This window comes from Papio anubis, chromosome 11, assembly GCF_008728515.1.
Source record: "Papio anubis isolate 15944 chromosome 11, Panubis1.0, whole genome shotgun sequence".
NCBI lineage: Eukaryota > Metazoa > Chordata > Mammalia > Primates > Cercopithecidae > Papio > Papio anubis.
Genome location: NC_044986.1, coordinates 75897118 through 75924745, shown reverse-complemented (window position 1 = coordinate 75924745; position 27628 = coordinate 75897118). Strand labels below are relative to the sequence as shown.

General features: G+C 55.4%; 1 protein-coding gene across 3 annotated transcripts in view; it reads right to left on the bottom strand.

Moving 5' to 3' along the window:
• The window catches only part of ZMIZ1 (zinc finger MIZ-type containing 1), a 241379-nt gene that overhangs the window by 18796 nt on the left and 194955 nt on the right, over positions 1-27628 (bottom strand). For 2 of the 3 annotated variants that reach the window (XM_031652325.1, XM_009214522.4), the window contains exons 8-12: positions 15370-15514; positions 4483-4597; positions 3198-3415; positions 2028-2226; positions 753-1043 (exon numbers count right to left, since the gene is read on the bottom strand). In XM_031652325.1, coding sequence (XP_031508185.1) covers positions 753-1043; positions 2028-2226; positions 3198-3415; positions 4483-4597; positions 15370-15514 — 968 coding nt within the window. The remainder of the gene's footprint in view (positions 1-752; positions 1044-2027; positions 2227-3197; positions 3416-4482; positions 4598-15369; positions 15515-27628) is intronic. The other variant, XM_003903718.5, reaches the window with a different exon arrangement.

Here is a 27628-nt window from a genome sequence, read left to right as displayed (position 1 = left end):
TTCCCCAACACCTTGGCTGAGCTGGCTGTGCAGCCCAAGAGGCAGTGCCACTTCCTATACAGTGACCAAGTGTGGATGGAAACAAGAGCTAAGAAACACGCTGCCTGCCTTCCAGTCGCTTCCCTGATGGGTCAGTCCTTATAGACCAGAAACAGCTGCCTGCCTTCCAGCCACTTCCCCGACGGGTCAGTCCTTATAGACCGGAAACAGCTGCCTGCCTTCCAGTCACTTCCCTGACGGGTCAGCCCTTACAGACTGGAAACAGCTGCCTGCCTTCCAGCCACTTCCCCGATGGGTCAGTCCTTATAGACCGGAAACAGCTGCCTGCCTTCCAGCCACTTCCCTGGAGCGGAGTTGGGACAGCCCTTACATGACTGGAAACAGCTGCCTGACCTTCCAGCCACTTCACCCAGTTAGTGGGTCAGTCCTTATAGACAAGAGTCACTACAGTAAGAGGAACTGCTGCTTGCTGAGCGGTGGCATAGGCCAGCCTAGGGCCAAGCACTTCACGGACATCTCCTCAAGTCCCTCAAGCAGCCCTAGAAGGCAGGGTGACTGGCTTGAGGTCTGCCAGTTGGGAAACAGTAGAACCAGGTCTCAAACCCAGAAGCACCTGACCGCTAAGCCCCTGCCTCTTTGTCTGAGTGTGCTCGAGTCCAAGACACACCCCTTCCAAGGCCATACCCACGGCCCACATCTTCAAGCCCAGGTGTCCCAGCTCCCACTTCCCGGCCTCCCACTGCTGCACTCACCTCTCCAGGGTATGGCCTCTTTATGTTCTGAATAGGAAGGGACTGGGGCCGGGGGCCCGGGTAGGTCTGCTGGGGCATCCGCTGCCCGTGCGTGCCAAAGGGGCTGATGCCGGGCGGCCGGGGCTGGTTCATGCCCATGGGAGGGCCGCTCATCCCCGAGGGCGTCATGCCAGCCGCCATGCTCGCGGGGTTCATGCTGCCCCCCATGGAGGCAGGCCCCCGTGGCCCGGGCTGGTTCATGAATTGGCTGTTATACGCCTGGGTGGGACCCATCTGGAAAGAGGAACAGACCTTCAACGGGAGAAGAAAAAAAAAAAAAGAATAAAATGCCACATGCATTGAAAGTGCAGGGAGGGAAGGGTTGGGGAGGTGGAGGGGTGGGGAGGGGGCACCGACCGTCCTGTGCGGCAGTGACCGGTGACCAACCAGGCCCCAGGGGGAGCAGGATCCACCCAGGCTCACTGCTGCCCTCTGCAGACGCACAGGAGAGATGCAGCTCTGGGGTGTTAGGGGATAGGGTGGGGTGGGGTGGGGCGGTCACTCCAATGCACAGGCAGCATTTCCAGGGAGGGAGGCAGGCAGAAAACCAGGAAAGGGTGCAGGGACAGGGGAGGGGCATGGGAGGGTGGAGGTAGATGAGGGTGGAGGCAGGAGCCCGAGTGAGACTGCAGCCCCTTTCCTGGAAGCCCTGGCCCTGCCCTTGGCTCTGGGCCAATGAAGGCACACCCTCCATCCACAAAGTCGGCCTCAGCCCAGCTTCCACTTCTGCCCCCACTGCCCTGCAGTCTCCACCTCCTCGCCTCCTGTTCTGCATTCCTATGGGGGCTCCTCCTCTCCTCATCCCCCAACCCACCCTTCGGAAGGTCAGGGAGCAGCACTGGGGCCTGCGCAGACCCATGGATAGGGTGACTAGGAGGGCACTGGTCTCAGAGGCAATCCAGGAGACAGATCGGTCACAAGACTGTTTTTAGACATCGAGCCCACTCTTTGGTGAGTAGGGGGGCCCAGAGAGCAATGTGGAACCTTTTCTCCATATGCAGTAGTACACGAGCCACCAACACACAAACACCAGCACCCAGATACCCCACCCCACCCAAGCACACGGACACGCCCCATTCTAAACACAGACCTCCACATGCTTCCATGGAAGCCCAAATCCACCCTAATGCAGTCAGCTCCCCCAGCACACATGGCCCCATAAGCACTGACACTCCAACTCTGCTTTCCCAGGGCTGTCTGCTTGGCTGGCTGGGCGAGATTAGTGGGAACCCTTACCGGTCCATACTGGTTTATATCCTTGTTCTGTGTCTCCTGCAGGGCTGCCACAGTGGCCGTGGCTGTGGCCGTAGCTGTGGCTGCTGCTGCTGCCACTGCCGCTGCTGCAGCGGCTGCCGCGGGCTGAGTGAAGTCAGCAGGCGGCCTGGTGTGCGGAGGGATGCCCATGCCTGCGGGGGCGTTAGGACCCCCAGGGTAACTGCAGGGAGAGAAGGGTGGAAGACTTAGGTACTGCCTGCATCTGAGGGGAACCAAGAGCAAGCTGTGGGCTGGGAGGGAGAGGATGGAGCTGTACCCAGAACCTAGAGGGCCTCTTGGGATTGGCAGCCATTCATTTGTGCCACTTGGCAATGACCACACTGCTGTGCTCCTGGAGCCCTCAGGGGTGCCTGCACCCTCACTGCATGCTGTCGGGCCCCGGTGAGCCCATCTTCTGAAGGACACTGAGTCTCAGAGAACCTGAGCAACTTGCCCAAGGCCCTCCAGCATTGATGGCAGAGCTGCGGCTGCGGCTGCAGGTGTTTCTGATCCCTGTGCTTAACCACCAGGTCATACTACTGTGCCAACCCCAGGTCAGAAACCCAGCCAGGGCTGGCAAGGGTTGAGGCCAAGGTGGGGGTATTAGGCAGGGCGGGGCAGAAAGAGGAGAATGGGCGCCTCTGCTCGCCTCACACCCTTCCCCAGAGCTCCAAATCCTGCGAGTCCTTGCCCCTTTCTCCTGAGCCAAGGGACTCGCAGTCTGCATAATTCTGCTTTCACCAATCAGCAAGGCAGAGCAGATTTTCCCAGACTGTTTCACTGTCTTTGGGCAACTGGACCCCATCTATACCTGCTCTTCAACTTTCCCAATCCAGATTTTCTCAATACCTTCCTATTTATTAAAGACACAATTCAGAGAAGGGTTGTTTTGAGGTTTTGAGGAATAAGAATGTCACCCTTCTATTTCCACAAGCCTGATGACTGTCAGAACATAGCCCAGCTGCTGCAGCGCCTTATCTGTGGGCCAGCCCTGTGAGCCAGGGATGACTGAGCCCCTTCAACTCTTGGGACAACAGAGGATAACTTCTCAGGGCAGAAAGCGTGGAGCTGGGATTTCAGTGGGACCCTCCCCGTTGAAACGAGGGAGAGGGGCGGGGTCCATGGCTTCTGCCACAGGTCAACCCTGCTCACCTGGCCCCAAAGCCCCCACTGCCGGGGTAGTTGGGCCGGCCATACATGCTCTGCTGGATGTAGGGCTGAGCGGGGCCAGCCTTGGCTGAGAACTGCTGCTGCTGCCCCGCAAACTGCGGGGAGTTGAGGCCGGGGTTGCTGGTGGTCATGCCCGACGCCATGGGGTTGCCGCCTGGATTCATGGGGTTGTTGGCATTGGCCATAGGGTTCCCAAGGACCTGTGGGCAGAGAAAGTGGTTGTCACCTAAGGTGCTACCCCAGGTAGCGTGGAGAGGAAGGGGGATAAATGAAGACGGGAAAGGGAGAAAGAACAAAGTGGAGGCAGGACAACAGGGAGGAGGAGAAAAATGGAGGGTGGATGAACTACTCCGAGTGTACTGGTGATAACAGTGGGCCTGGGCGGCAGGTGGCACGGGGGATGAGAAGGTCAGCCTTGTGATGGAACAAGCTGAGGGCACGACCAAGCCCCACAAAGCCAGCTCAAGTGGTCCCCAGGGGCTGGGCAGTCCCGTGAAGGGAGGAGAGGCTGCTCCTGCGCCAGAGGCCAGTGGGGAGAGCCCTGGCCATGCAGCCTACTGCCCCACAAACGAGCCTGGATGCCAGTGTCTCGTCACACAGGGGCCCCGAGGCCCCTGGCTGCTGCTCTGTGAGGGCCAAGAGGAATCCATTCTGCTAGCTCTGGAGGGCAGCAGGAGCAGGCAACAACAATAGGTCAGCCCAGTGGCTCCCTCCAGGGTGACAAGCAGCCCTGAGCCTTCCATGTAGCCACAGCTAAGTCTAGCAGAGGTCAGACAGGTGGGAGACCCCCTGACTGGGCAGAGGAGGAGTGGAAGAAAGGAAGGAATGAGAGGGAGGCGGGTTTGACGAGGGCAATGGGGGGTAGAGAGTTGTCAGAAGTCCAAGGCACAATATTTTGATGAAATCTAACTCAGGCCACACATTCAGGGTCAGAGACCTCAGACCTTGGAGCCCTGAGGCCAATAACACAGACGTTCTCCTGTTTACCAGAGCAAATGGGCTAGGGAAGAACCCCTTGCTGTCCGTATGATGAATGCCATTCCCCCAGAAAGGCCTTAGGATGGGGACAGTCCATAGAGGCTGCCCTCCTGAGGTGGGTACAGAGCCTGCCAGGGGTGGAGACGTGTCCACAGCTGGGTGTGCCCTGGAAGCCGGTCTTCCCAGCAGGGCAGGGCCTGGGAGGGCGAAGAGGGTTGGTATGGCTCCAGGGGTCAAGGGACACTCCCACCTAGAAGGAGCTGTGGCTGAGGGCAGTATAGGCTCTTACCTGGCTCTGGGATGTGTTGGTCACTCCCCAAACCGTGGTGACCACGGAGAGGGAGCCGGGAGGCTGGTTGGTGTTCTGCTGCCAAGGGACAGAGTCATAGGGGAACGACCCATCACTGCAGAGGGAGACAGAGGGAGATCCTCAGGGCCTGGCAGGCACAGACTCAAGACAGGCCATGCCCATCACTCCAACAAGTGACCGCAGCTCCCAGCCAGTGCTAGGTAACCCCCATCTGAGTCAATACTGGACCCCCAGGCCCGTCTCAGTGCCCAGTGCACAACAACATGCCCTGCATGGTGACAGGCTGTTCAGAAGTGGCCACCGTTCCCCGGATCACTGCAGAGAGCTACTTCCATGGCTGTGGGTCTCCCCGTAGCCCTGAGTCCACAGGTCATGCAACCGATGAAGTGGTGTGACCTGAGGCCCAATCTGAGCTCCTCCTTCACTGGGGCTCTGACTCCATGTGGCCCTTTAGGAAGAGCTTGGGCTCTCCAAAACCACCTTACCCTTGGAACTGCTCAGTCCCTCTCAGTGCAGGCTGGAAGGGTCCGAGTCTGAGGGTGTCAGCCCTTCCCTCTGCCTCCCAGCCCTTCACAGCAGCCTGGCTGCCTGGGTCATGGGAATGCAGGCTTTCTTCCAGCACCCTTCCTTCCCAACCCCCAGCAACATGGGTACAGGCCTACCTGCTGCACACCCTCTCCTGCCCACTCCCTGATCTCTCGTGTACATCCCTCCCGAGCTAATCTCCCTCAGACACCTAAGATGCCCGGCACAATTAAAGACCTTTGGTGGCCTCTGGCGTTTATAAGGCAGAGTCCAAACTCACACTTAAGAATGACTTACTCCTCTGGCAGACCCCACCATTCCCTCACCCCGCTTTGGCTCTGTCTTCTTGTGGAGCTGCCCCTTCCCGTAAACACTGCCTCCTCTTTACCAACCAGGACCGTATTTCCCCTGCTCCCCTCACCAGGTCCAGCAGTACCCACATTTGTGGACATCTCCCCAAGGAGCTCTCAGACATCAGAAGCAAGGAGTTAGCCTTCAGCCCTACCTCTTGTGCTCAGGCCTACAGTGAGTGTCCAGTGATGCTTCCTACCAACCACTTGGGTGCACAAGAGTGAGGTCAGCAGATCCCAGCGAAGGGCAGGGCATGAAGACCTGCCAGGGTGCCAGCCCCCAGGAGTCTGGGGATGAAGCTGCCTCTCCCACGAGAGCCAGCACTGGCTCTCTGGCACCACCCTCTCACCAAGTCACAAAATTCTAGATGTGGAACCAGGAGGAGCAGAAAAGCAAAGTGCCCACAGCTGTGACACTGCCTCTACCCAGGGCACACAGGGGGTGTGTGTGTGTGTGTGTGTGTGTGTGTTAGGGGAAGGAAATTGGGAGAAGGGATGGGCAATGTGGCTTGTGTCTGTCTTAGTCACAGGTGACAGCAGATGGCAAAGGTTCTCAGTCATACCTGGGAGACTTGTACCCTAGCTGAGGGGCCAGTCCAACCCTAGCAGCCAGGGCAACTGGGGATGAAGGTGTTGGGGAGGCACCTCTGGGGATGCAAGGAGCCTAGCCCAGATGTGAGGACTTCCCAGAGGGAGGCAGAGGGCTGCATGACTTACAGGCAGTAGAGATCAGGGCAGCCAAGTCTCGTGCTCTGCGCCTTGCCCAGCTGAGCTCTTGGCAATGCTGGTCAAGTCAGACGGGCTCCTGCAGAGGTGACCAGCCTGGAGGGCAGGACCACGCCACTGTCTGCTCATACTTGCCCCTCCCCTGCCTGGATATCTTCTCCCCCAGATCTCTCAGCCTGGCCAGCCCCTCGCTTTCTTCCTGTCTGAGATCGCTGGAGGGGCCTCCCCTGCCCTCCTGGTATAAAAGAGCAACTCCTACCCAACACTGCCTGCCCCCTCACCCTGGTACTGGACTTTCTGTCATGGCACTCCACCACTGTCCTAATTATATATTTATTTGATTACTGTCTGTCTGCCTCTAGAACAGCTCTGTGACAGCATAGACTTTTGGGCTTAGGACCCTGGTGCAAGTTTCTGCACTCAATCTCCTCATCTGTAAAATGGGCATCAGATGATACCTCCACTCTACTCTGTGTTTTCCAACTGTGGGTCACGGAATCTAAGCAGGTGATGACATCCAACCAACAGGGGAGAAAAAAGAATCAACTAGAAAGTGATTGAGTGTGAGCACACAATAAAGATGAATATTAGTCCTTGAGCTTCCGTCTTGGTTTTATACACAAATACATGTGCACCTTGGATCAAGGTGTCGTATGTGTATTTATCGTGGATCTTGGTCAAATAAGCTTGAACACAGGTTTGGCAGCCTAAGTCTGATGTGGCTCAAAGAGGAGAATGCAGTCAGAGGGCTTGCCCAACTGAGCGCTGCTCGTGATTTCTGAGGAAACTGCAGGACTCGCATTTGGAGTAGAGGCGCTCAATTGGCCAGGCACGATGAGGAGTGGTGGCTCATTGGAGATCCAGATGCCAAAGGTGACAGACGGTGACAGACTCTGCTCTCCAGGTGGCGGATTGGAGACTGGGAGCCCAGAGGGAGTGAGCAGGGCAGAGAAACACAGGAAAGCAGCAGTGAACCTGCTCCTCAGGGAGGCTGGGCTGGAACAGCCTCTGTCTCCCAGGAAGGTCACTGGGGACCCGGAGCACCACCTGGTTCCAGAACTGGCACACCAGAATCTCACAGGGAGGATCTACAGGTTATGCTTGTACAAAACGAAGAGGAGATCCCCTGGGCACCTGCTGCTCTCAAGGCCCATGTCCTAGGTGTGCTGGATGACCAGAGGGTCCCCCGCAACTGAACAAAACCCAAGCCTGAGTGGCTTCTCTCCCCAGAACTTGTGCCCCACGAGTCCCCACCAACCCTCCAGGCTGATGGCCTTCAGACCCAGGTTGCTGTCCTTTGAGAACATGCCTGGCCAGGCTCAGGAAGTGAACCCCTGTGGGAACCCCCAGGGGCCGGCAGGGCCCTGCCTGAGGCCAGGGAGTGGGCAACCGCTGCCTTACCACCTCAGCCCAGGACACTACACAGGCCCATGAACAAGCTCCCAACTGCCCTGCAGCTCCGTGGGTGAGCCTTGTGGGCGGAAACCAGCTCCTTCCTGTTTCGTCCCCTCTGCCCCAAACTTGGTGAGAAGCAAAGCTAACCAACGTTCCCAAACTGGGCATCCCACTGCCTGTCTGGAAGGTTTGCTGCCCCAGAGCAAAGATGCACGCAGGTGTATGGAGGACACGTCCGTGCATACACGCGAGGCCCTGCTGGCATGCTGCCCATGCACTGGGGAAGAGACAGGCACAGCGTGTGGGGCGGTCTCAGGACTAGCTTGCCCCCACACACACCTGCTGCAGAAGCAGAAGTGGCAGCCGCACCGACGGGACTGTGACTCATCTCATTCTGGGGGAGACGGGCTCCTGCTGTCGCAGAGAAGGCTCTCGCCCCCGCAGGCCCCCCCCAGCAGCCCTGCTGATGTGACGCCACTGCCTGGACTCAAGATACCACCACTGGGGGAATGCCTGGTCCCTGTGCCCAAGGATGAAGGACCAACCAGACTCCTGGGCTGCTATCAGAAAGGCAGGGCCTGGCTGGGATGCGAGGAGGGTCTGGAGGATGCCTGAGAGCCCTTCTTCTCTCCAACAAGCAATTTAACCTGCAGACATGCTTGGCCCGGTCACAGGTGCTTGGCATTTTTTAATAATTCTGCCCCACTCTGTACAACCCTAATCCAGCATGGCCTGCCCGGTATCCCACCACAAGCTGCTCCCAGCCACAGTCCTGTCCAGCCAAAACTGCCCCAACAATCCTGCTTCACCCACAGAAGCACCAAGGCCAGAAGCCACCTGCAATGTCAGCAGCAACGGTTCAGCGTGCCAAGTGCTCCCTAATACTGGGGCCTCTGTGCCTCTTCTCAGGCTGGCAAGTTCCATCCCACCTTGAAAATGCCATTCATCCTTTCCAGGCTCTTCCAAAGGCCACCTCCTCCGGGAAGCCCTTGCACAAGGTACTGAACTCCACTGGCTCTTTGCATTCCTGGCAGGAGTGAGAACCCTCTGCCTTCTCCCTTCTGCCTCAGGAGCTGTCACTGATTTCTTGGGCTCCCTGGGCCCAGCATGATGTCTTCACACACCAATAGGGCTCAGGAAGCCTTTGCTAAACAAAAAAATGCGCCAGGGAGAAACCACCTCTCTGCATTCACCCTTGGAGGGATGCTGAAAATGAATATGTCCATTTCGTTAAGCCTGACCACTGACCACCTTCACAGTGTGCCTGTGGCCACATGGCCACTGAGGCCCAGGAAGTGAGAGAAGGACACAGAGGGAAGCGATGAACCCACTGCTCACTCTCTGTATGCCTCAGCAACCTCATCTGTGAAATGGGGCTGATTCAGCCCCTCCCTTCGAAGGCTGCCATGAGGGTTAAGTGTAAGTGCCTAACACGTATGAGGCCCAGAGTCCTGCACACCTCGGACACCCTGAAACTGCTGGCTGTCGCTGTTACTGTTGTTCTGATTTACTGAGTGACTTCTAGATGCAAGGAATTTTGTGAAGTGGCCTTCACCTAAGAACTCATCCAGTGCCCCATTAAGTGGGCCCAACAGGTGCCCATCTTAGAAGCTGGAGCTCACAGAGATAGCAGAGCCCGTCAAGGGTGAGGCCGCCAGGTCAGCAGACCATATCAGGCTCATCACCGTCTTAAGAACTTAGGATCCAGCAAGGCAGCGCTCCCTGTCCAGAGATGGCCATGAGGCAAGGGAGCACACAGTAGAGGCCACCTAGAAGCCACAAGAATTCCAAGAAGGGCTGCATCTTCCTGGGGGTTCTTGGGGAAGTCGCCTAGCATGAAGGGACAGGGGAGATGTAAAGAAGGGCCTCAAAGGCCAGCTGCAGAGAAAATCCAAATAGTCTTCCAGCAAAGAACTTCTTTATACACTAAATCATCTGCTTTAGCTTGGACTGGCCACGTTGGCAAAGATTCAGGGACCCCTTTTTGAGGTTAATATTCAACCGACAGAGGGAAGCCCAGCAAAAGAGAGGTTCCCTTTGTGGGCTCTGGAGTTAAGAGTCTTTGGGGTCAAACCCTGGCTCTGCCACTGAAGCTTTCTGTGGCCTTGGACATGTTACTTCCAGTCAGCTTCAACTTTCTCATCTGTAAAGTGGGACTAACACTTTCCTAAAAAACATGAGAAAAAAGTAAAGTTTAGCACAGAACCTGGTAGAAAGACCCTGCTCAACTGCACTTACACCTTTCTCTCCAGTCCTCCAACCAGCCATAGTATAGCTTACCCCTGTTTACTTCAGGATACTATGAAGCTGATTTAGGAATTTTTCAAATATGCTACCAAAGGGAGGAGTCGTTTTCATTCCTGCCTGTCAACTAGAAAAAAATGTGTTTCTCAAGCCTGTAAGACTTTCTTCATTTTTCTTCTGCCTTCCCTTCTCCAGCCAGCAAACTTCTATCCGTACTTCAAAGCCCAGCCTGCATACTCCCTTTAAGGACTTTCCTAAGCAGAACCAAGGACACTTTCCTCTGTTCCCTCAGCACTTTTTCCACGTATTTTATAGAGAGCTCTCTGCACTGCAGTCACAGTAGACAGTTTACATGTCTGTGCCAGCTCCACGGGCACTGATGGAGGTTTTGCTGAATGTGAGAAAATGAGCAAGGCCTGGGATAAGGCAGTGATGATTCCTGGCTCCTGCGCGCCCGCATTCATGGAAGGAACGCGGGGGGAGGGCTGAGTTATTTCTTCCCTTGCACTTGTAATAGCTGCTTTATTTGGGAGAAATAACCAATTCCCATTAAGGGTATTGTCAGACCCTAATTAATTTCCCTGATCCAGCCATATTGGTCCCGTCTCCATGCAAGGCTGTAGTGTTACTGCTAATGAAATGCCAAGCCAGTGAGGAGCTGAAGCTCCCACCCTCTTTAATTTAGGGGAACCATTAACAGTGCTCTCCATCATCACAATTACTGGGGCCTACTTCCTTCCCTCCCTGCGGTGAAACTTAGAGAGGAACTTGTGCAGCTAACTGCGTATTAGATGGTGTTAAAATTTTTCAGTAGGAAGGAAGAAAGGAAAAAATCCCTTGCATCTTGGCCATCTGGAACTGACAGTGCAGGGATTTATGGGTCTTTCGATTCTCCCCTTTCCTTGTTTTTTGTTTGTAAAACGTTCTTGGGGCAAGAAGGGCCTAACATAAACTGAGCTTTGGTGAAGCTATGCAAAAACGAGCTACAAATGACAGCTGTGGAGATGGTGTGACGTGGCCGGTTTTGACTGACACCTTCTTTCTTGTTTGGCCATGAATAAGCACCTAAGAGTCTGATGGCACCCAGCTGAGGATCAGGGGAATTAGGACCGGTCCATGGGCTACCAGTGTGCCAGGCTCCTGCCACTATTACTCCCCTTCTACAGAGGAGGAAACCGAGGCACAAGGAAGGTAAGTAACTGGCTAGTTACCCAGCTAGAATATGGCCCAGTTGAAACTCAAGGCCCGGCAGCCTGGCTCCAGGGCCTGTTCCCCCATCTGCTATACCCAGGGGATGCCAGGGGTCCTCCTGCCCAGAAGCCTCTCCATTGGGGTTCGTAAATCCCGTACCTAGAAGAAGGAGGATGGCACCTGCACCTCTGGATCTTGGAGGCTTCCCCAGCCCTAGCGAGTTTTGATTGTAATCAAATTAACAGCATAAACAAGATTTATTAGGCCCTTAATTACCTTTGCAACACTGATTTGCATAAGGACAATGTGCTAATCACAAATGGCTTTTTTAACCACTCATTAAAAATCTGGAAGAAGGAGGCAGAAAGACTTCATTGGCTTCAAGTCCAGGTCACTGCAGGGACCTGGAAGGTGTCCTACTTGCCCAGGCGCTGGTCCTGGACCTTGCCAGGCCTCTCTGGCCGCCTTCTCTTGTATAGTATCCTAGACATCTGTGAATATAGACGGCAGCCCCACTGCAGCCAGTGATGAGGACAAAACGGAGTGAGCCTATAGACGTCCACAGACTGAGGATAATTAGTATTCCTCGTCACCACCCTCACCCTCAGAAATGGCTGCGGGGCTACGGCAGCCTGACCCTTTCCTGACATCCTGCTCATGCGGCACCATGTCCCCCACCAGCAGGGAACCACGAGGCCAAGAGGTCAAGGGTCTTGCTGGGAGGCACAGCATTTGTGTGGAAGAACGCAGGCCCTGACTCATAGCCTCATGCCGCAGTACCAAAGCTCTGCAGCCTGCAGCAGACATGATTGTGACACCCGAGCTCTCCAAATATGATAGTCACCAGGGACCCTCTAGGCATCTGCCGTCCCTTGAGGCAGGGCGGGACTGCAAGTACCCAGGCTCCAGGCTCCCTCATCCTCTCCCATTTGTTTGTCCTCAGAGCCTTCAGACAAGGACCCAGAGCCTTCAAACAGCCAGATACCTGCGGGCATTGAATCTCAACCGTCCCAGTGCACCCAAGCTCGCCTCCGGTTCAATGTCTCCTTAACGAAAAGGCAAAAGGAGCTTCCTGCCTCCAAGTCATTCAATAAAATTATGGAGGATGACGGACTAAAACAGTTTGGTAATTGTGAAAGCGCTCAGTTTTCTTTTCCATTTTCTCTCCTTCTTGTTTGGGAAATTGCATTGAGGACTTACGAGGTGATGGACCCCATTGCAGTTTCCCTGGAAATGAGGGATTTATCCTTTGTGAAATTCATAAAGGTTGCAAGGAGAGACTGTGTAACTTTCAATTGCCCAACCACAACGTGTCCTCGGAATAGCCTGGGGCTTGGAGAAGGAAGACGGGATATACGATGCGAAACAGGTGAGCTGTGGATCAAAACCGATGACCCTCTTCCAAAAAGACCCTCCAAATCAGGTTAACAACTAGATACCACCTCGTTGATCCTGAAGGACTAGTTAAACAGCAGAGCCCTGTGCGCTGTTTAATGTCTTCCTCTGCCCTTTACTGGCTGTGTGTTCTGGGGCAAGTCACTTTCCCACTCTGGGCCCAGATTTCCCTCCAGTTCTGCCATTCAAAGTGTAGGATATTGTTTAGCAGGCCCCTCTCCCTGTGCTCCCACGAGGAAGCCACGCTCCACGGAACTGACTGGTTAGCCACCAGTACTCAAGGAGTCTTCCAGCCCACAAGGCTTTCCTTTCTCCCACAGACCACTTAAGGCCCAAAGAGTAAGTGCCAGCCTGATCTTCAAGCTCTTAGACCACTGGCTTTGCAATCTTGGTCCTTCTGTTAGACTTACAAAGAGCTGAGGCCATGATGGTGGAGGTAGCAGGGCACTGGGTGCTGGCCAGTGGCACTTTGGCCCATAACATTTCTTGGGAAAGCCAGCTTGAATTCATAATATGCACCTACCCCTCCCAGCCCAAGTCCTTCAAGGTCAAGACTCCCATCCTCTGGGCAGCCTCCTGATAGTCAGCCCTGTCCATCTTCCTCCATCTGAACCCCAAAGCCCAGTCTGCCTATCAATGAACTCTAGCCCTGCCCTGCTCTGCCAGATCCCAATGTGGCCCCAATGAGTCTTATTTCCCCAACTAGCTTGAGGTTGCTCCTCGAGCACAGAAATACCTCATCTCTGTTTAACCCCGGGACTGAACAACCTCATCCCTTAGCTCAACTCAGCTGGCAAAGCGCTGGCCGAGATCCAGATTTGTGGCACTCTGTGACCTAAACAATCACGGTCAAGCAGGTCTGAGGCTGGTCCCTAGTGGGGAGCTGCAGGGTTCTGGCCCTCCATCAGCAACAACTTTACTAAAATAACTTGGAGGAGACAAGCTTGGGAAGGTCATGACACGTGGGATGATGAGAGGAGGATAATTCTGGAGGGATGGACAGCTGGGCTAGAATTAATAAGGTAAAGCTTCCCGAGGGCAACTGCGAGATATGCTGCTTAAGTGAAATGCGGCTGCAGCCTGTACTCAGGGGCTTGCTTCAGATGAAGACAAACTGTGGCTTTTAGCAAAGGGTACACAGAGGGAGATGGAGGCAGGTTTTGTCTCTCTAGAGCAGCGGTCCTTAACCAAAGGTAAGACTCCCCTCAAATGTGGGAGGGTACTTTTGTTGTGATAATGCTTAGGGGAAGAGACAGTCATCAGAAGAATGGAGTGGGATTAACCAAGGGTGGGCATTAAAAAAAAAAAAAAAGAACAGAGCGGGTAGGGACCAAGATGCTAAATGCCCTGCAAAGTCCTGCACGCTGAAAAATTACCCTGTGTCAGACAGGTGCAGTGGTGCATGCCTGTAATCACAGCACGCTGGGAGGCCAAGGTGGTAGGAATGTTTGAGCCCAGGAGTTCGAAACCAGCCTGGGCAACATAGCAAGACCCTATCTCCACAAAACTAAAAAGAAATAGCCAGGTGTAGTGGCGTGTGGCTATGCTTCCAGCTACTCAGGATACTGAGGTGGGGAGATCGCTTGAGCCAAGGAGGTCGAAGCTGCAGTGAGCTATGATAGTGCCACTGCATTCCAGCCTGTCCAACAGGGTGAGACCCTGTCTTTTAAAAATAATAACAGGCCGGCATGGTAGCTCATGCCTATAATCCCAGCACTTTGGGAGGCTGAGGCAGGCAGACTGCTTGAGCTTAGGAGTTGGAGACCAGCCTGGGCAATGCCGTCTCTACTAAAAATACAAAAAATTAGCCATGGGTGGTGGTGAATGGCTGGGGTCCCAGCTACTTGGAAGGCTGAGGTGGGAGGATCACTTGAGCCTGGGGGCGGAGGTTGCAGTGAGCCGGGATTGCGTGGCTGCACTATAGCCTGGGCGACAGAACCAGATCTTGTCTAAAAAAAAAAATAATAATAAATAATAAAAGAAAAATTACCCTGTGTAAATGCACTAAGGAACACTGCTACAGAAGAGAAGCTTGGAGCTGCTCAGCAGCCAGACCCAGGGTCTGAGGAGGCAGTGCCCTTGGGTGGTGGCGGGCTTGCTATGGTACAAAGGGCTTATGACCAAGGCAGGCAACCACATGTCAGGGGCAATCAGGCCCAGGGAGGGCACTGGACATGATGAGCGCTAAGGTCCTTTCCAGCTCAAAAAGTCAACAAGCCTCTAATTCGATTTATAAAGCGTGGCTGACACCCAAGCTCCCAGCAGCGCCTCGATGGTGCGACCCAGGTCTGCCTGCAGTGTGCTCTGGGCTGCAGGTCCCTCAGTCAGGCTGGATAATGAGAGCCGAGCTCTGACTGCAAATGCCCCTCCTGATCATTAGCGGGGACACACACAGGGGAGAGGAGACAGCATGACAGGCCCTGTTGTTGCAGGGTCAGCCTGCAGAGTGCTCAGAGAGCATCCCCAGCTCAGCAAGGGACTCGAAAGAGAATTAACTGGGGGAATCGCCAGTCCTAGCCACGTCTCCTTCTGAGGCTGGCACAGGTAGACTGGACAATCCCTTGGTGCTGTCAGCCTCCAGCAAACCCATGCCTGCCTGTGACCCTGGGCTTCTGGTGGACCCAGCCCAGTCTTGGCTTCAGGGTGGCTGGCCTGGGCTGGCTCTGTCCCCATCTTGGCTGGAATCACCAGCCCCGTGGCCTTCCTGAGACCCCTGCCAGCCTCTGGTTTCTCTGGGGTTGCCCAATACCCTGGTCAAGAAAGAGGGAAGGTGCTGAGCTCAGAATTTCTAACCTTCTGCCGGAAGCCTAGAACCAGAAGAAAAACAGCCTCCACCAAAGTGACAAACTCAGTGCTCTCAACGTGTTTGAGAGGGAGAAACAGGGCTCACCCATGAAGATGTGAAAAAACAACTGCACCTTAGAAAATGCAATATCTTCAAGGCTGCACAGAGGCCCCCACCCCAGGGACACGTCCAAGGAGATCTGAGACCAGAGGAGTGTCTGCTCAGCGCCTGCCCCCATGGCACCCACTCACTTACCTGTGTGACAGAGTGGGTTTCATGGAGCTCATGGAGCTGAGGGGGGGCTGCATGGGGAGTTTCCCAGGGGGATCACTCTGGCGGCTCTTCTGATGTCGGAGCAGCAGCAGGCGGCCGAGCTCTTCGCACCAGGAGGACAATAGGGCTGCAGGAAGGACAGGATGGTCAGTGGCTGCTTGTTCATCACGCCCTGCCACACCGAGACCCCTCCCCAACCCTCCCCAGACTGGGTGCTATCCATGCTGGTTTTGCTCCCAGATTCGTGTGACACCAGAAGACTTAGCCTTCTTGGGAGGCCTCAGTGGTCTCAACTGTAAAATGGGACTGACACCCTTGAAGGAGAATACAAAAGCTTCTGTTGTGAAGAGAAGGTCAGAATGGCCCACGTCCGGGAAGTAGTGGTCCGAGGCAGCAAAGACGGGGAGAGTCAGAATGATGGGAAGGATGGCAGAGATGGTGCCAAGAGGAAACTGGAGGAGTGAGGGGGCCTGACATGGACCTTGAGACAGCGCAAGCTTAGCAGCTGCCTGCCACCCCAGATCCCTCAGGGAAGCCCACCCCCTCACAATTTGATCAGAGGCAAAGTGTGGCTTCTCCCCATGTGTGGGCTCAAAAATCACAAGGTTTGAACAAAATCTTGGAATCTGCTGATAACATAGGAGTGTCTGCAGAGCTGTCCCTGAAAGTCCTGCCCAGAAACTGGCCCCCTAGGACACCCCTTCTGGTCACACCCACGGTTGGTCCCTGTTCTACCGGACACAAACGCCTAGGAAGACAAAGGATGTCCAGAGCAAAGGGTAGCCGGGGTGGTGGGGGGCCAAGCAGGAGGCAGCCAGGGGTGCCCAAGGCAGGAGAATGGAGCAGCCATCCACATCCGGGATGAGAGAGCCCCACATGAACTGGGGACTGGGGAAAACTGCCATTTTCTTTCACTGTTCACTGTCCCCTGTGACCACAGGAGCTAAAAGCGCCCCCTAGGCCAGCATGTCTCAGCCTGGGCTGTCCAGCGTGTCTCAGCTGGCCTGTCCTCCTGAAGTACATGACAAAGCTGAGGGCTGGGGGAACTCGCTGCGCTCAGTCACCATCTTGCTGTGGTGTGGACTCCAGGAGCCCACAGACTCTGGGCCTCAGTTTGCTTAGAGGTAAAAAGGAGTAATGCCTCGTGCCCTGCCTTCCTCCCAGGCTGCAGGGAGGGACAGATGGGGGCCTGCTGGGTCTGTGGAACTGCTGGACAAAGGGTGGCCACACCTCAGCTGATGCCCTACTCCTCCTGCTGGGAGTGACCTGAGCGTTACGGAAGTAGTCGATGGGCAAGAGTGACCAGGCATCTTTTGAATCACAACTGCTCAGCCACTCGGCTGGGTGCAAAGCCGACTCCACATTTCAAGGGTCTCCCATCTGGACGCTGCACAATGTGCTTCTGCATCCTTTTTTTTCTCGACCATCTAGAACATCATTAGCTATTATTATCCTCATTCTACACACGAGTAGACGGGGGCCCAGTCAGGCAAAGCTACTCACAGTAACCACAGCCAGAGTCGTCAGGGACAGAGACAGTGCTCCTGCCCCTAGCCCCACACCCTGGTGGTAGAGCCTGAGACCAGACCAGAAGGTGGGGAGGAGGTGAAAGCCTTCAGAAGGCAAAATCCTAGGTGTTCACAGCCCCCCAGCCCCTCAGACTCAAGGAACCCCTCAGGCCTCTTCTACGCCACCATGTTCGGCAGGCACTGGTGGAAGACGCCCATATGCACAATGACTGGGAATGGCTGGGCAGGCTGCCATCCCAAGCCGCCCGGATCCTGGACAGGGTTCCCGTCAGCTCAAAGCCCTAAAAAGTCACCAGGGCCGCTTGCTCCATCTGCTCGGCTTGTGTGGTACACAAAGATGCCCAACCAAGAAGGCAAGCAGGGGCTGTGGTCCCCAAGAGGGCCCCTGTTTCTCCCTCCAGGAGGGGGCCTGGTGGATGAGCTAAGTCTTAAAAGATGTATCCTGCCCCCCTCTGTGGGGTCACCTTGCCACCACCCTCAAAGGAGGGCAGTATGAGAGAAGAGACACTCTCCCTAGCATGTGTGTCTGCCCAGAAACCAACAAACACCCCTATGTGGGTGTCCAGCACACATCTGCTGCAGCTGGAGAGGCAGCCTATTCAGGGAGGCCAGGACAGACAAAAACGAGCCTCCAGCCCACTCCATCCTTCTCCCAGGCCCCTAGGTACCGCCTCTTGTGCGGGGACACTGGGCATCTGGAAACTCATTTGCACGCCAAGCACGAGGCCCGCTGGATCGCAGCGAAGGAGGGATCGCTCCACTGCCAGCACAAAGGACGGCCACAGATGGTGCCGCCTGCTGCCCGCCCCACCCCTCCTAGCCCTCGCTCCTCCTGGGGGCTGGACTGCCATGCAGGGGGCGGAGGCACCATGGGGGAATCAGGGCTTTCCTCCAATGTCATGGGCCACCCCCTGCTCGGCCAAGGACAGCCCTTGTCCTCCTGCCCCTAGTGGAGTGGTTTCCGTAAAGGGAATAAAGGCAGGTTGGCTGTGTGACAGGGCCTTGCTGTACAGTCTGGCATGCTGCAAACAGGCGTGATACGTGGATCAGCCAGCCACAAAGGCCACTTTCCTACAACCAAGAGGTGGTGGGGGGATGGGAGTCACCACCCCTCACCCCTGACGTGGGTGAGCACAGAGGCCACGCTGGCAGCCCCACGCGGGGCGCGGGATGTTGTGCGTGTTCTCCTTATGGTGCAAACCAACACAAGTTGTTCTGAGGCAAACGTGGGTTAATGACAACGCCTGGGAATTCGCAGCCAAAAAGGGAGTCTGGGCACTATCAAGAGAACCAGGAGGGCTGACGGGGACAGACAGAGGCAGGCAGGGGATTACGCAAGGACAGACAGAGTGACACCAGCTGGGCGGGTGTCTGAGTGCGCCTGGATTTTGGCCGTCACTCACGCGTCTGGACTGGGAAGCCTGTCTGCTCTATTTAGGCGGGGCTGGCCTGCATGCCTCTTTGACCTGCATGCCTTTGGTCTGTGCACTTGCTAGGATGGCGAAAACAGTCCCAGGGTGAGTGGGAGAGATGGGAGGACCTGGTGTGGTGTGCGCAGGGCATACCAGGCAATGGGAGGGCAGTTTCAGTCCTGACCTGAGTCCCTCTCTGCTGCAGGCAGGGTCGAGTACCTTCTACTGCCTGAGCAACCAACATGGCCAGTCTGTCCCTTTGTCCTGTGGGCCCCACATACCACTGGTAAGAGAGCTGGCCCCAAATGCCCCTTTTCATACAGAGGACCCCAGTTTTCAAATTAAAATGGCAGCTAGGACCCAATGTCCCTTTCCCCCTTCATAAAATGCAGCTTGCTTGGGCCCAGGACAGCCTTGGCCAGTACATGTGACTACCTCTCTCCCACAGATGGGTGACGACTGGCCTCCTGCCTGGTGCTCCCACGGTGGGAGGCCCATGTACACATCACGTGCACAGCTGTCAATGAATGCCATTAGACCCACAGCCACCCTCCAAGGGGCTAAGCAATTGGCAGTGAGATACTCCAAAGCCTGCCAAGGGGCGTGGAGAGGAATTTTAGCTCCACCGTGCAAACTTTCTGGGCCGCTTCCAATCTGGGGTGTCAACATGGAGAAGCCTTCTGCCTGTCAGAAACCAAGAAGCAGGGGCTGGGCATGATGGCTCACACCTGTAATCACAGCACTTTGGGAGGCTGAGGCGGGCAGATCACTTGAGGTCAGGAGTTCGAGACTAACCTGGCCAATATAATGAAACGCTGTCTCTACTAAAAATACAAAAATTAGCCAGGCATGGTAGCCAGCGCCTCTAATCTCAGCTACTCGGGAGGCTGAGCACAAGAATTGCTTGAACTCGGGTGGTGGAGGCTGCAGTGATCTGAGATCGTGTCACTGCCCTCCAGCCTGGGCAACAGAGCAAGACTCCATTCCCCTCCAAAAAAGAAAGAAGGAAAGAAAAAAGAAACCAAGAAGCAGGACGGGCTGTTGGGAGCAGAGGTTCAGCCATAGAAAGGGGGTTGGGGTCAGGAGGGGGCCTGCGGAGCTGGCCACAGAGGCCCATGGGACTACACACTGTCAGTCATGCTGACAGCATGGCTATGGCAGTGCCCATTGCCCCCTCTCCTCCAGCAAGATCTCTGATGGGTAACAGCCTTTCTTGGGGAAGGAGAAATAAAGGCACAACCAGCTGCAAATGTACTGCTTCTGACCCCTAAACAAATCCCCTCTCCCCCATCACCCAAGGCATCAGAGTTTTAACAAGCAGGTGCTGAGCTGGGTGCAGGCACCCCAGAAACTGGGCTCTCAGGCTCCTCACCAAGCCCCATCCCCTGTCGTCCTCTCCAGCCTGTGCAGGGGCCAGTGCCGAGGACCTTGGGGCCTTCCAGCTCATCTCATGGTGACCACAGCTGGGGTTGGGATAGCAGCAGGGAATCCCCCCAGCTGCCAATGCTGAGCCTTAATCCAGAATTCCAAGCACTCCTCAAACATCTCAGCATAAAACGTATAAGCATGCACCACCCAACCTGTCTAAAGTGAACCCACTGGGCTCCCCTCACCTCTCCAAACTGCATCCTTGTGACCAGACTCCCTCACCTCGATCCATTCTCACCTTCAGTACCAAAGTGTTCTATCACTCACCCAACGTTCATTCAACACCAGCTGCTGAGCACCTACTGTGTGCTGGCGGTACTGCGGTGAACAGGCGAGGTTAGCACCCCTGCTGAAACAGCACATGGCCTCCACTGCTGAGTCCGAACCACTTAAGATGACGTGCAAAGCTCTGCAGGCTGGAAGTCTTGGCACCCATCGCTCCTGACCTCAGCAGGCAGCTACCACCCTGTGGTTCAGGGCAAGGGACTCTAAAAGTCTGGATTCAAAAACTCATTCCCTTCATAGCTATGTGACCTTGGGCAAATGACACAACCTCTCTGGGCTTCAGTTTATCTACCAAATGTTAATGCTTACTCTTTAGGGTTATTGTGCTTTTTTTTTTTTGAGTATACAGTCTTGTTCTGTCACCTAGGCTAGAGTACAGTGGTGCAATCTTGGCTCACTGCAACATCTGCCTCCCGGATTCAAGAGATTCTTATGCCTCAGCATCCCGAGTAGCTGGGACCACAGTTGTGCACCAATCACGCCTGGCTAATTTTGGGTGTGTATACATTTTTGGTAGAGATGGAGTTTTGCCATGTTGGCCAGGCTGGTTTTGAACTCCTGGCCTCAAGCGATCCACCCACCTCGGCCTCCCAAAGTACTGGGATTACAGTCATGAGCCACTGAGCCCAGCTTTATTGTGCAATTGAATGACACTAACACCTACAAAGTGTTTAAAAGCGTCTGGCAAGTAGTTAGCACGAAGAGCCTCTCAGTGCCGTGTGTGCTCTGCTTGTAGCAGGCAAGAGTCTTCCAGACAGGAGATGGTCTCTTTCATAAGTCTCCTATGCCCAGCAGGCTCCAGGCTCACCTCTCTATGCGCCAGCCCCTCAGGACACCCCACAATTTCACACCTCTTTCCTTACAGAACTTGCACTTCTTTAAGGCTCATCTCTAATGGTGCTTCCTCCAGTTTCCCATCTATAAAATGGGTTTAACACGAGCTGCCTGCTTCACTGCATATGGGGTGTAAATTAGTGTTGCCAACCAACTCCAGTGATATCCAAGTAGAAGCCAGCAAGTGTGCAGGATGGGCAGAGGGCCAAGGACCCTCACCAATCCCTGCAACCCCATACCCACCTCTGCATCCCATAACGCTGAGAGGGCTGCTGAGGCACAGCCTGAAACTAACCCACAAGACCTGATCCCAGTTGTCTGTTACAGTGTAACACCTTGAGCAAGTGACTTAACCTTCCTGCACCTTAGTTTCCTCATCTCCTAGGGTAGCCATACGGATGGGACTGCGTTACCTCCATGAAGCACAGGCGAGCCAGGCACACAAATCTCTACATGTGCTCATTATGCCACGAATGGCATTACTGCCTTGGTCGGTAGAGAAGAGACCAACAGGATGGTCCTGGGACCTTGTATCTCTGCTTCTGATCACAGAGCAGAGGGCGAGACAAAGGCCCTGGGCAGGCACGAAGCTCCAGAAGTTCATGGAGATGGTGGGGGCCCTGGGCAGATGAGCAGGCCTGTGTGCTTATTTGGCACACATGTTGCACAGGGCCCCTTCCCCCTGCCTCCTTCCGAGCTGCCTGGGGGTAGAATGAGGACATCGAGTGTCCTGCTCTGAGACACAGGAAGCAAAAATCAATTCCCCATTCGGAGGCAGCTGTGCCTCTGCTTCAGCTGGTGGCAAGGCGCCGGTGGCCCCGGAGGGAAGGCATTACTTTTTCTTTCTCTAGGACACCCCATGGGACTCCCACAGCAGCCCCTTAATAGTGGCCATCTTTTGTGGGGGTAGCGAGGACAGTTCCCCAGGATCCAGAACAGCCAAGACCCAGGTCCAACATCCCCCTTGACCCCCTCTAGGACCCTGCCTTTTAGTAGCCAAGATCCAGACAGTCACTGCCACATCCGCAGTGAAGCAGCAGCCCCGAGGGGCCAGCAGAAGGGAGAGTTGACCTCAGCAGAAGGGACAGTTGACCTCATGTTCCTGTTGCCTGCACTAGTCTTTGTAGCATCTCCAGGAAGTCCACTCCACACCAGGTGTGACTTAACCAAGATCACTGACAAGCAGCACATGTCCTCTAGTGGCGCTGTGCCATGGTGTGATCGGTGGCACAGTCTTCCTTCTTAGTGGCATATAAAATAATGGTGTGTGTGACCAGGAGTGGTATATTCTATAAATGGGACCCGGTGGATATGTCTAAGGGCCCTGTACCAGTGAAGACAGCACCAACACTAGCAGGTGACCCTGTGGTCACTCATCTGAAACAGAAATGGGAGTGAACAAGCACTAGCTCTGAGGATCAGGAGGGGACCAGGCAGGAGGGCACCGAGGAAGAGCCAACTTCCCAACATTTGCTTCCCCAAGACCTTTCCAGCAACTCCCCTGTAGCCAGCAGCCCCCATATTGTCTGTCCTTTAAGGGGAAAAATGAAACCAGATGTCGGGTGAGGCAGGCCTGAGTGGGGATGCCGGGGCAGCTCATCCTGGCTTGCTCGGGCGTGCCCTCCCCAGGGGCAGTGACAGGCCCTGTATTTGCCCCTGTACCTGCAGCTCAAAGCTGCACAGAGGCCCAGGACTGGCTGACCAAATGAGGAGGCGAGAGGCAGAGGAGTGCAGTCCTAGTTCAGGAATCGCCTGAGTGCCAGGTGAGGAGGGTGGAGCTGTATTGTCTAGACAGGCCGAGTGACCAGCTTTTGTTAGCATCGATCAGGTCAGGTGTCATGGGGAGCAGGTATGCTCACCTGGGCACCTGGGAAAAGCTTCCTCCTTGCCAGTCTGCACTTGGCTTGAAAAGGAACAAGAAAGCAGAGGCAGCCATGGTAGCCACAGGGAAAGAGGTGCTCCTGGTGGAGCCAGGCAAGGGGAGGTGCGGACAGCGAGAGGCCTGGGATGCTTGCTCCTGGTAAGATCCGGCAGTCAGGAATGGATGAGAGCAGCAGGGGGGAGCAGGGGGAGGCTGAGAGGGATGAGAGACCGTCTGGAGGAGGGAACAGAAGCCTGGATGTACAGCTGGGCGGGATGTCATCGAGCACGCTGCAGCCTGGGGAAGCCACACGCAAAATGAAACAAAGGCCTAAGTATCAAAGAGCATCTTAGCAGCTAAAAGGCTGCTGGAGAACAGAGGAAGTATGTGTATGGGTGGGGAGGGGAGCTGGGAGGGGTGCTTCTGAGACCCAGGAGACCCCCAGGGATGGGGCAGCACTCAGAGGGGCCGGGGAAGAGCCCTGTAAAGCAGAGGCAGCAGCATCTTGAAGCAGGGCCCTCTCATCCTCAAAACATGCCCTGGCAGGTGGCAAGTGGGGTTCATGATTCCATAAAAATATGAATGATACATTTTCAGATGCTTCCATCCCATGAGCTTACAAAAGGTCACACAAGACCCTCTGAAGTGGCAGCAGCAGTGAGAGTGGTGCCACTCCCCAGCGGGGGAGGCTGTGGGCATGGGAGCTACAGGGGCTTGCCCGTTGAGTCAGGGGCAGGAGAGCCAGGCCCCCACTCTTTCCCCTCTGACATGTCACAGGTTCCTGCTCCCACATCCACGAGAATCCCAGGGAGCACCTCAAGCTGCCTCAGGAAGGCAGGCCCCTCCCTGTCCCACCCGCTGGTCACCACATCCTGATGATCTTTGCAGTCTGTTCCCGTTGCTCCTTGCCTGCTCCAATCTAATCACCTTCTGCAGCCCTGCCGGTTCTCCCTGAATTATGACAACAGCATCCTGTCATTCATCTCCATCTCCAAACCTGCCTCCTGCCAACCCGCCCTCAGCAAGGCGGTCAGAGGACTTCTTCCACCCATGCATTCTGATCACCTCTTTCCAATCTGTGTCCCCACCCCAGAGGCTGCACAGGGCCTGGTAGATGGTAGTTGCTTGACAGATGCAGACACGAATCTTGCGCCGGGCTACCCAGGGGAACGCTGTGGTTCTCTGTAGCGACAGCACTCTGAGCCCCTGGGGCCACGATTGGATTCGGGGGCTTCACTTCTACAACCCTGGCACCAAGCACAGCGTTTAGCACACGCTATGCAGCCAACAGATGACTAACACACTGACATGAATCACAGCTAGAAATAACCCAATATGCTGAGACGACTGGGAAGGAAGGACAGACACTGAGACCCGGACAATGGGAGCAGTATCCTGTGACCAGGCTCTCAGCGGCCTTTAAACCCACCAGCAGCTCCCCATTCCTGGGGGCAGGAAACCAGCTTCAGAAACAGAGTTCTGAAAGGAATCTTATCAGGAATGTGTCCAGAGACTGGTGCTGTCCTCAAATAAAACCTACAACTGAGTCACATGACACCTGTTTCATGACATGCACAGTCACCCCAGTCACGGGGACAGGAGGTAAGCAGTTTACAGCAGCAATAGTTCACACAGCCTGGGGGCCAGCCACAGCCCTGATCATCCTCTGGTCAGGGGCCGGCATTGCTGTTCATGTTAGTGAGATGTTCCCAGCATCTCACCCAGGGCTCCCTGGAGATGGTGCTGCTCCTCCTGCTCCTGGGCCCAGGCCATGCCCCCCTACCCTCTGATCCTCCTCTTTCAGCTCCCAAACACAGGGTCCTGGGACCAGGGAAACCTGGGAGTTCAAGGCAGTGGGATCTCCTGAATATCCCTGGGACCCCAGGTTCTACAGCCACGCACAGAAAAGAAGGGGTGGTGAGGGCTTGGGAGGGGCGGGAGAGTGCAGCGGACACAGGGGCTTGAGTCAGCACAGGCCTGGACTCCTCATCACATCTCTAAAATGGACAGACACTAAGAGGAACCTCTCCTGCTCACTGGCCTGGTGTGAGGAACCACGAGGTGAAGGAAGGGCCCCTTTGTCAACACATGTGAGAGATGGCCCATCTCACACCAGAGTCCCACCTGGAAACCAAAAGCAGTAATATGCTATCTCCTGCCTCCAGGAGGCAGAGTGACCAAGAACACAAGCTCTGGAGCCAGGCTGCCTGGGTTCAAATCCCAGCTCAGCCACGTAGCAGCTGTGTGATCTTGGGTAAGTTACTTTAGCTCTCTGTGCTTTGGTTTTCCCTTCTGCAAAATGGGGATAACAAGTAGCACCTACCATCTAAATTACCATGAGGATTATTAAATAACTTACTATACATAGAATGTTGGTACAATGCCAGGCATGTAGAAAGCATTACATGGGAATAAACTGTTAGCACTGCTGTAGTATACATGTTCCCCTGGGATGGAGAGGGTGCCCCATTTCCCCACCTAAGTACTGTAAAAAATTGCTCAAATAAAATACAATTTCTTTCACCCCTCTCTAAGACCATACAGATGGCTCAGGAGTGCCCAGCCTCACACCACCCCTTCACACTGGGTGCTCCCTGGGGCAGACAGTGTCCCTTCCCCTACTGAACTGGGTGCTCCCCTAGCACCCAGCTGTGCCCACATCCAGACACCCCAGGCCCTCACAGAACCACCCCGACAGCCACTCGCTTCTGACTCTGCTCTCAGGCCCAGCAGTGCTAGGAGGCTGGTCTAGGCAGACCCCTTCCTCCTCTGGAGCCTGTGGGTGCAAGGGCTGGGGGGACTTTGCAGCTGTCCTCTCCACATTAGGAGGCCTGGGCGGTAGGCAGAGCCCAAGCCCCTCCTCAGCCCCATCCCACTGTGTCCAGAAGGAGGTGGGAGGTGGGCAGGACCTGGGATTCCTGCTCTGACTGCTTTGCTCAAAACAGGAATGAGCGGTTTGACTCATGAGCCCTGAGAACAGGACTAGCCGCAGAATTGTTACTCTGCCTGACTGGAGGCTGGGGCTCCGGGGCTGGACTTCCTGCCTGTAGATCCGCCACTGCTGGGTGCCCCAGAAATAGGAAAAGGGGCCTCCTCCCTGCCAGCTCTCTTGGGTCACCTCCTCCCAGGAGGAAACAGCACAGGAAGCACATGACCACAGAGACTCGCAGTCCTCGGGCCGGGGGCAGTGACCGCTGGGCCCCAGGAGACCAGGGTTGGCTCTAGTGAGGCCACTGCACCATCAGTGCAACCTCGGGGCCACATGTGTGCTTCTGCAAGATGGGGCACCCCTTCTGGCCCGGCTCACCTTGCTGTGGATGATGAGGATCTAACGGGGCCGTGGGAACACACAGACCACCTTTTGGTTCTCCCAGCCATGTGGTTCTTCCTGCTTCATTCAAACCTCCCAAGACCCAATTAGGATCCTGCCAAGGATGACACTACCTGTATTCCACAAAGGGGAAATCCAGGCCCAAGAAGGGGTGATTCAAACAGTCACTCCACAGGACCACGACCCTGCCCACTGCTGGTACATGAAGGTCCCCCTTTCATGCCCATAATTCTGTGACATCACATCTGAGAGCAGGCGTATCCCCAGGAGACAGTTCTGTGCCTCCTGCCTGCCTCCCACTCCTAAGATTTGGTGCCAGCCCCAGCTTCTTGAACCTCCTGTGTGACTGTGGGCAACTTCCTCCCCTCTCTGGGCCACATGTAAAAGACAGGGGGTGGGCACTGCTCCCTCAAGTCTGCGGCCCCTGAATCAGCCCTGGCCTCCAAGCAGAGTCATGTTTCTCAGGGCACAGGCCAGTCTCGACCTTGCCAGAGCATGACTTCTTCTCAATCCTGCAGGTGCTATGGGGTGAGCTGCCTGTCTGCACACTTGGAGTGGACTGCCTCTCCATGCCGCTAGCAGGGATTACAGACGGAAGGGGCTCCAGAGAGCTCACTCCGTCGAGCTGCTCTGTTGATCAAGGCCAAAGCCCAGAGAGTAGAGTAGATTCACTGAGGCCAAACAGCTGATGTGTGCAGGACTCTGGGGGTGACAGGGTCCCAGGAGAGTGGATGGGTGGGGAGCATCCTGCGGTCTCAGCTGCTGGGGCTGCTGAGGGGGTAGGCCTTCTCCTCGGTTATAGAAAACATCACTTCCGGGGCATTGTGAGTTGGACTCTGGTGGCCCTGACAGCTGACCCCTGGAACCTAAATCAGAGAGGTTTTCCTTGGGGGAAAATCTCACTCTCCTGAAGACTGATGGTATTGCTGCCTCAGCACCATTAGTAGCAAGCTGAACTGAGTTTCAGCTCCTCCTGGGTTTTCTAGATCATTCCCACGTTCTGTTCCCTGCACCTCCATCACCATCACTTGTGGGTAAGAAAGGCAAAAAAAAAAAAAAAAAAAAAAAAAAAAAAAAAGGAGGAGTTGTCTGCTGGCGCTTGGGCTGCGAGTGACGCTATCCAACTCCGCCGCCCCCACCCCCAGTCCCCACACACGCTGAAGCCCTGTGCATAGGGAGGACAGGCTAGTTGCGTGGTGCAGCTGGCCTGGGATGTGCACACCAGCTCCCCGCCCGGCCCACCCTGCCCACCCTGCCCTACCTGCTTCCCTGTGCTGGGCAAGTCCTGTATTCTCAGGTCCTATGGTCCAGTCTGGTTTGAGAGACGGCCTACAGCCTGTCCCTCCCTCTAGGAACGCTCCTCACACACGCCCGCCCCCTCTCCCCAAGGGCTGCCCGGGTTGGCAGGAGCTGGGAACTGGGAGCCTCGAGGCATGTGAACTCACCCTGGGAACTGAACTCCAGGGAACCTCGGAGCCGTCAGGGCTAGTTTTGTCAGCGCTGTTTCCCAAACCGGTTTGGCCATGCCTCACCCAGTGGAGGCTGGGCAGGATGCACAGAC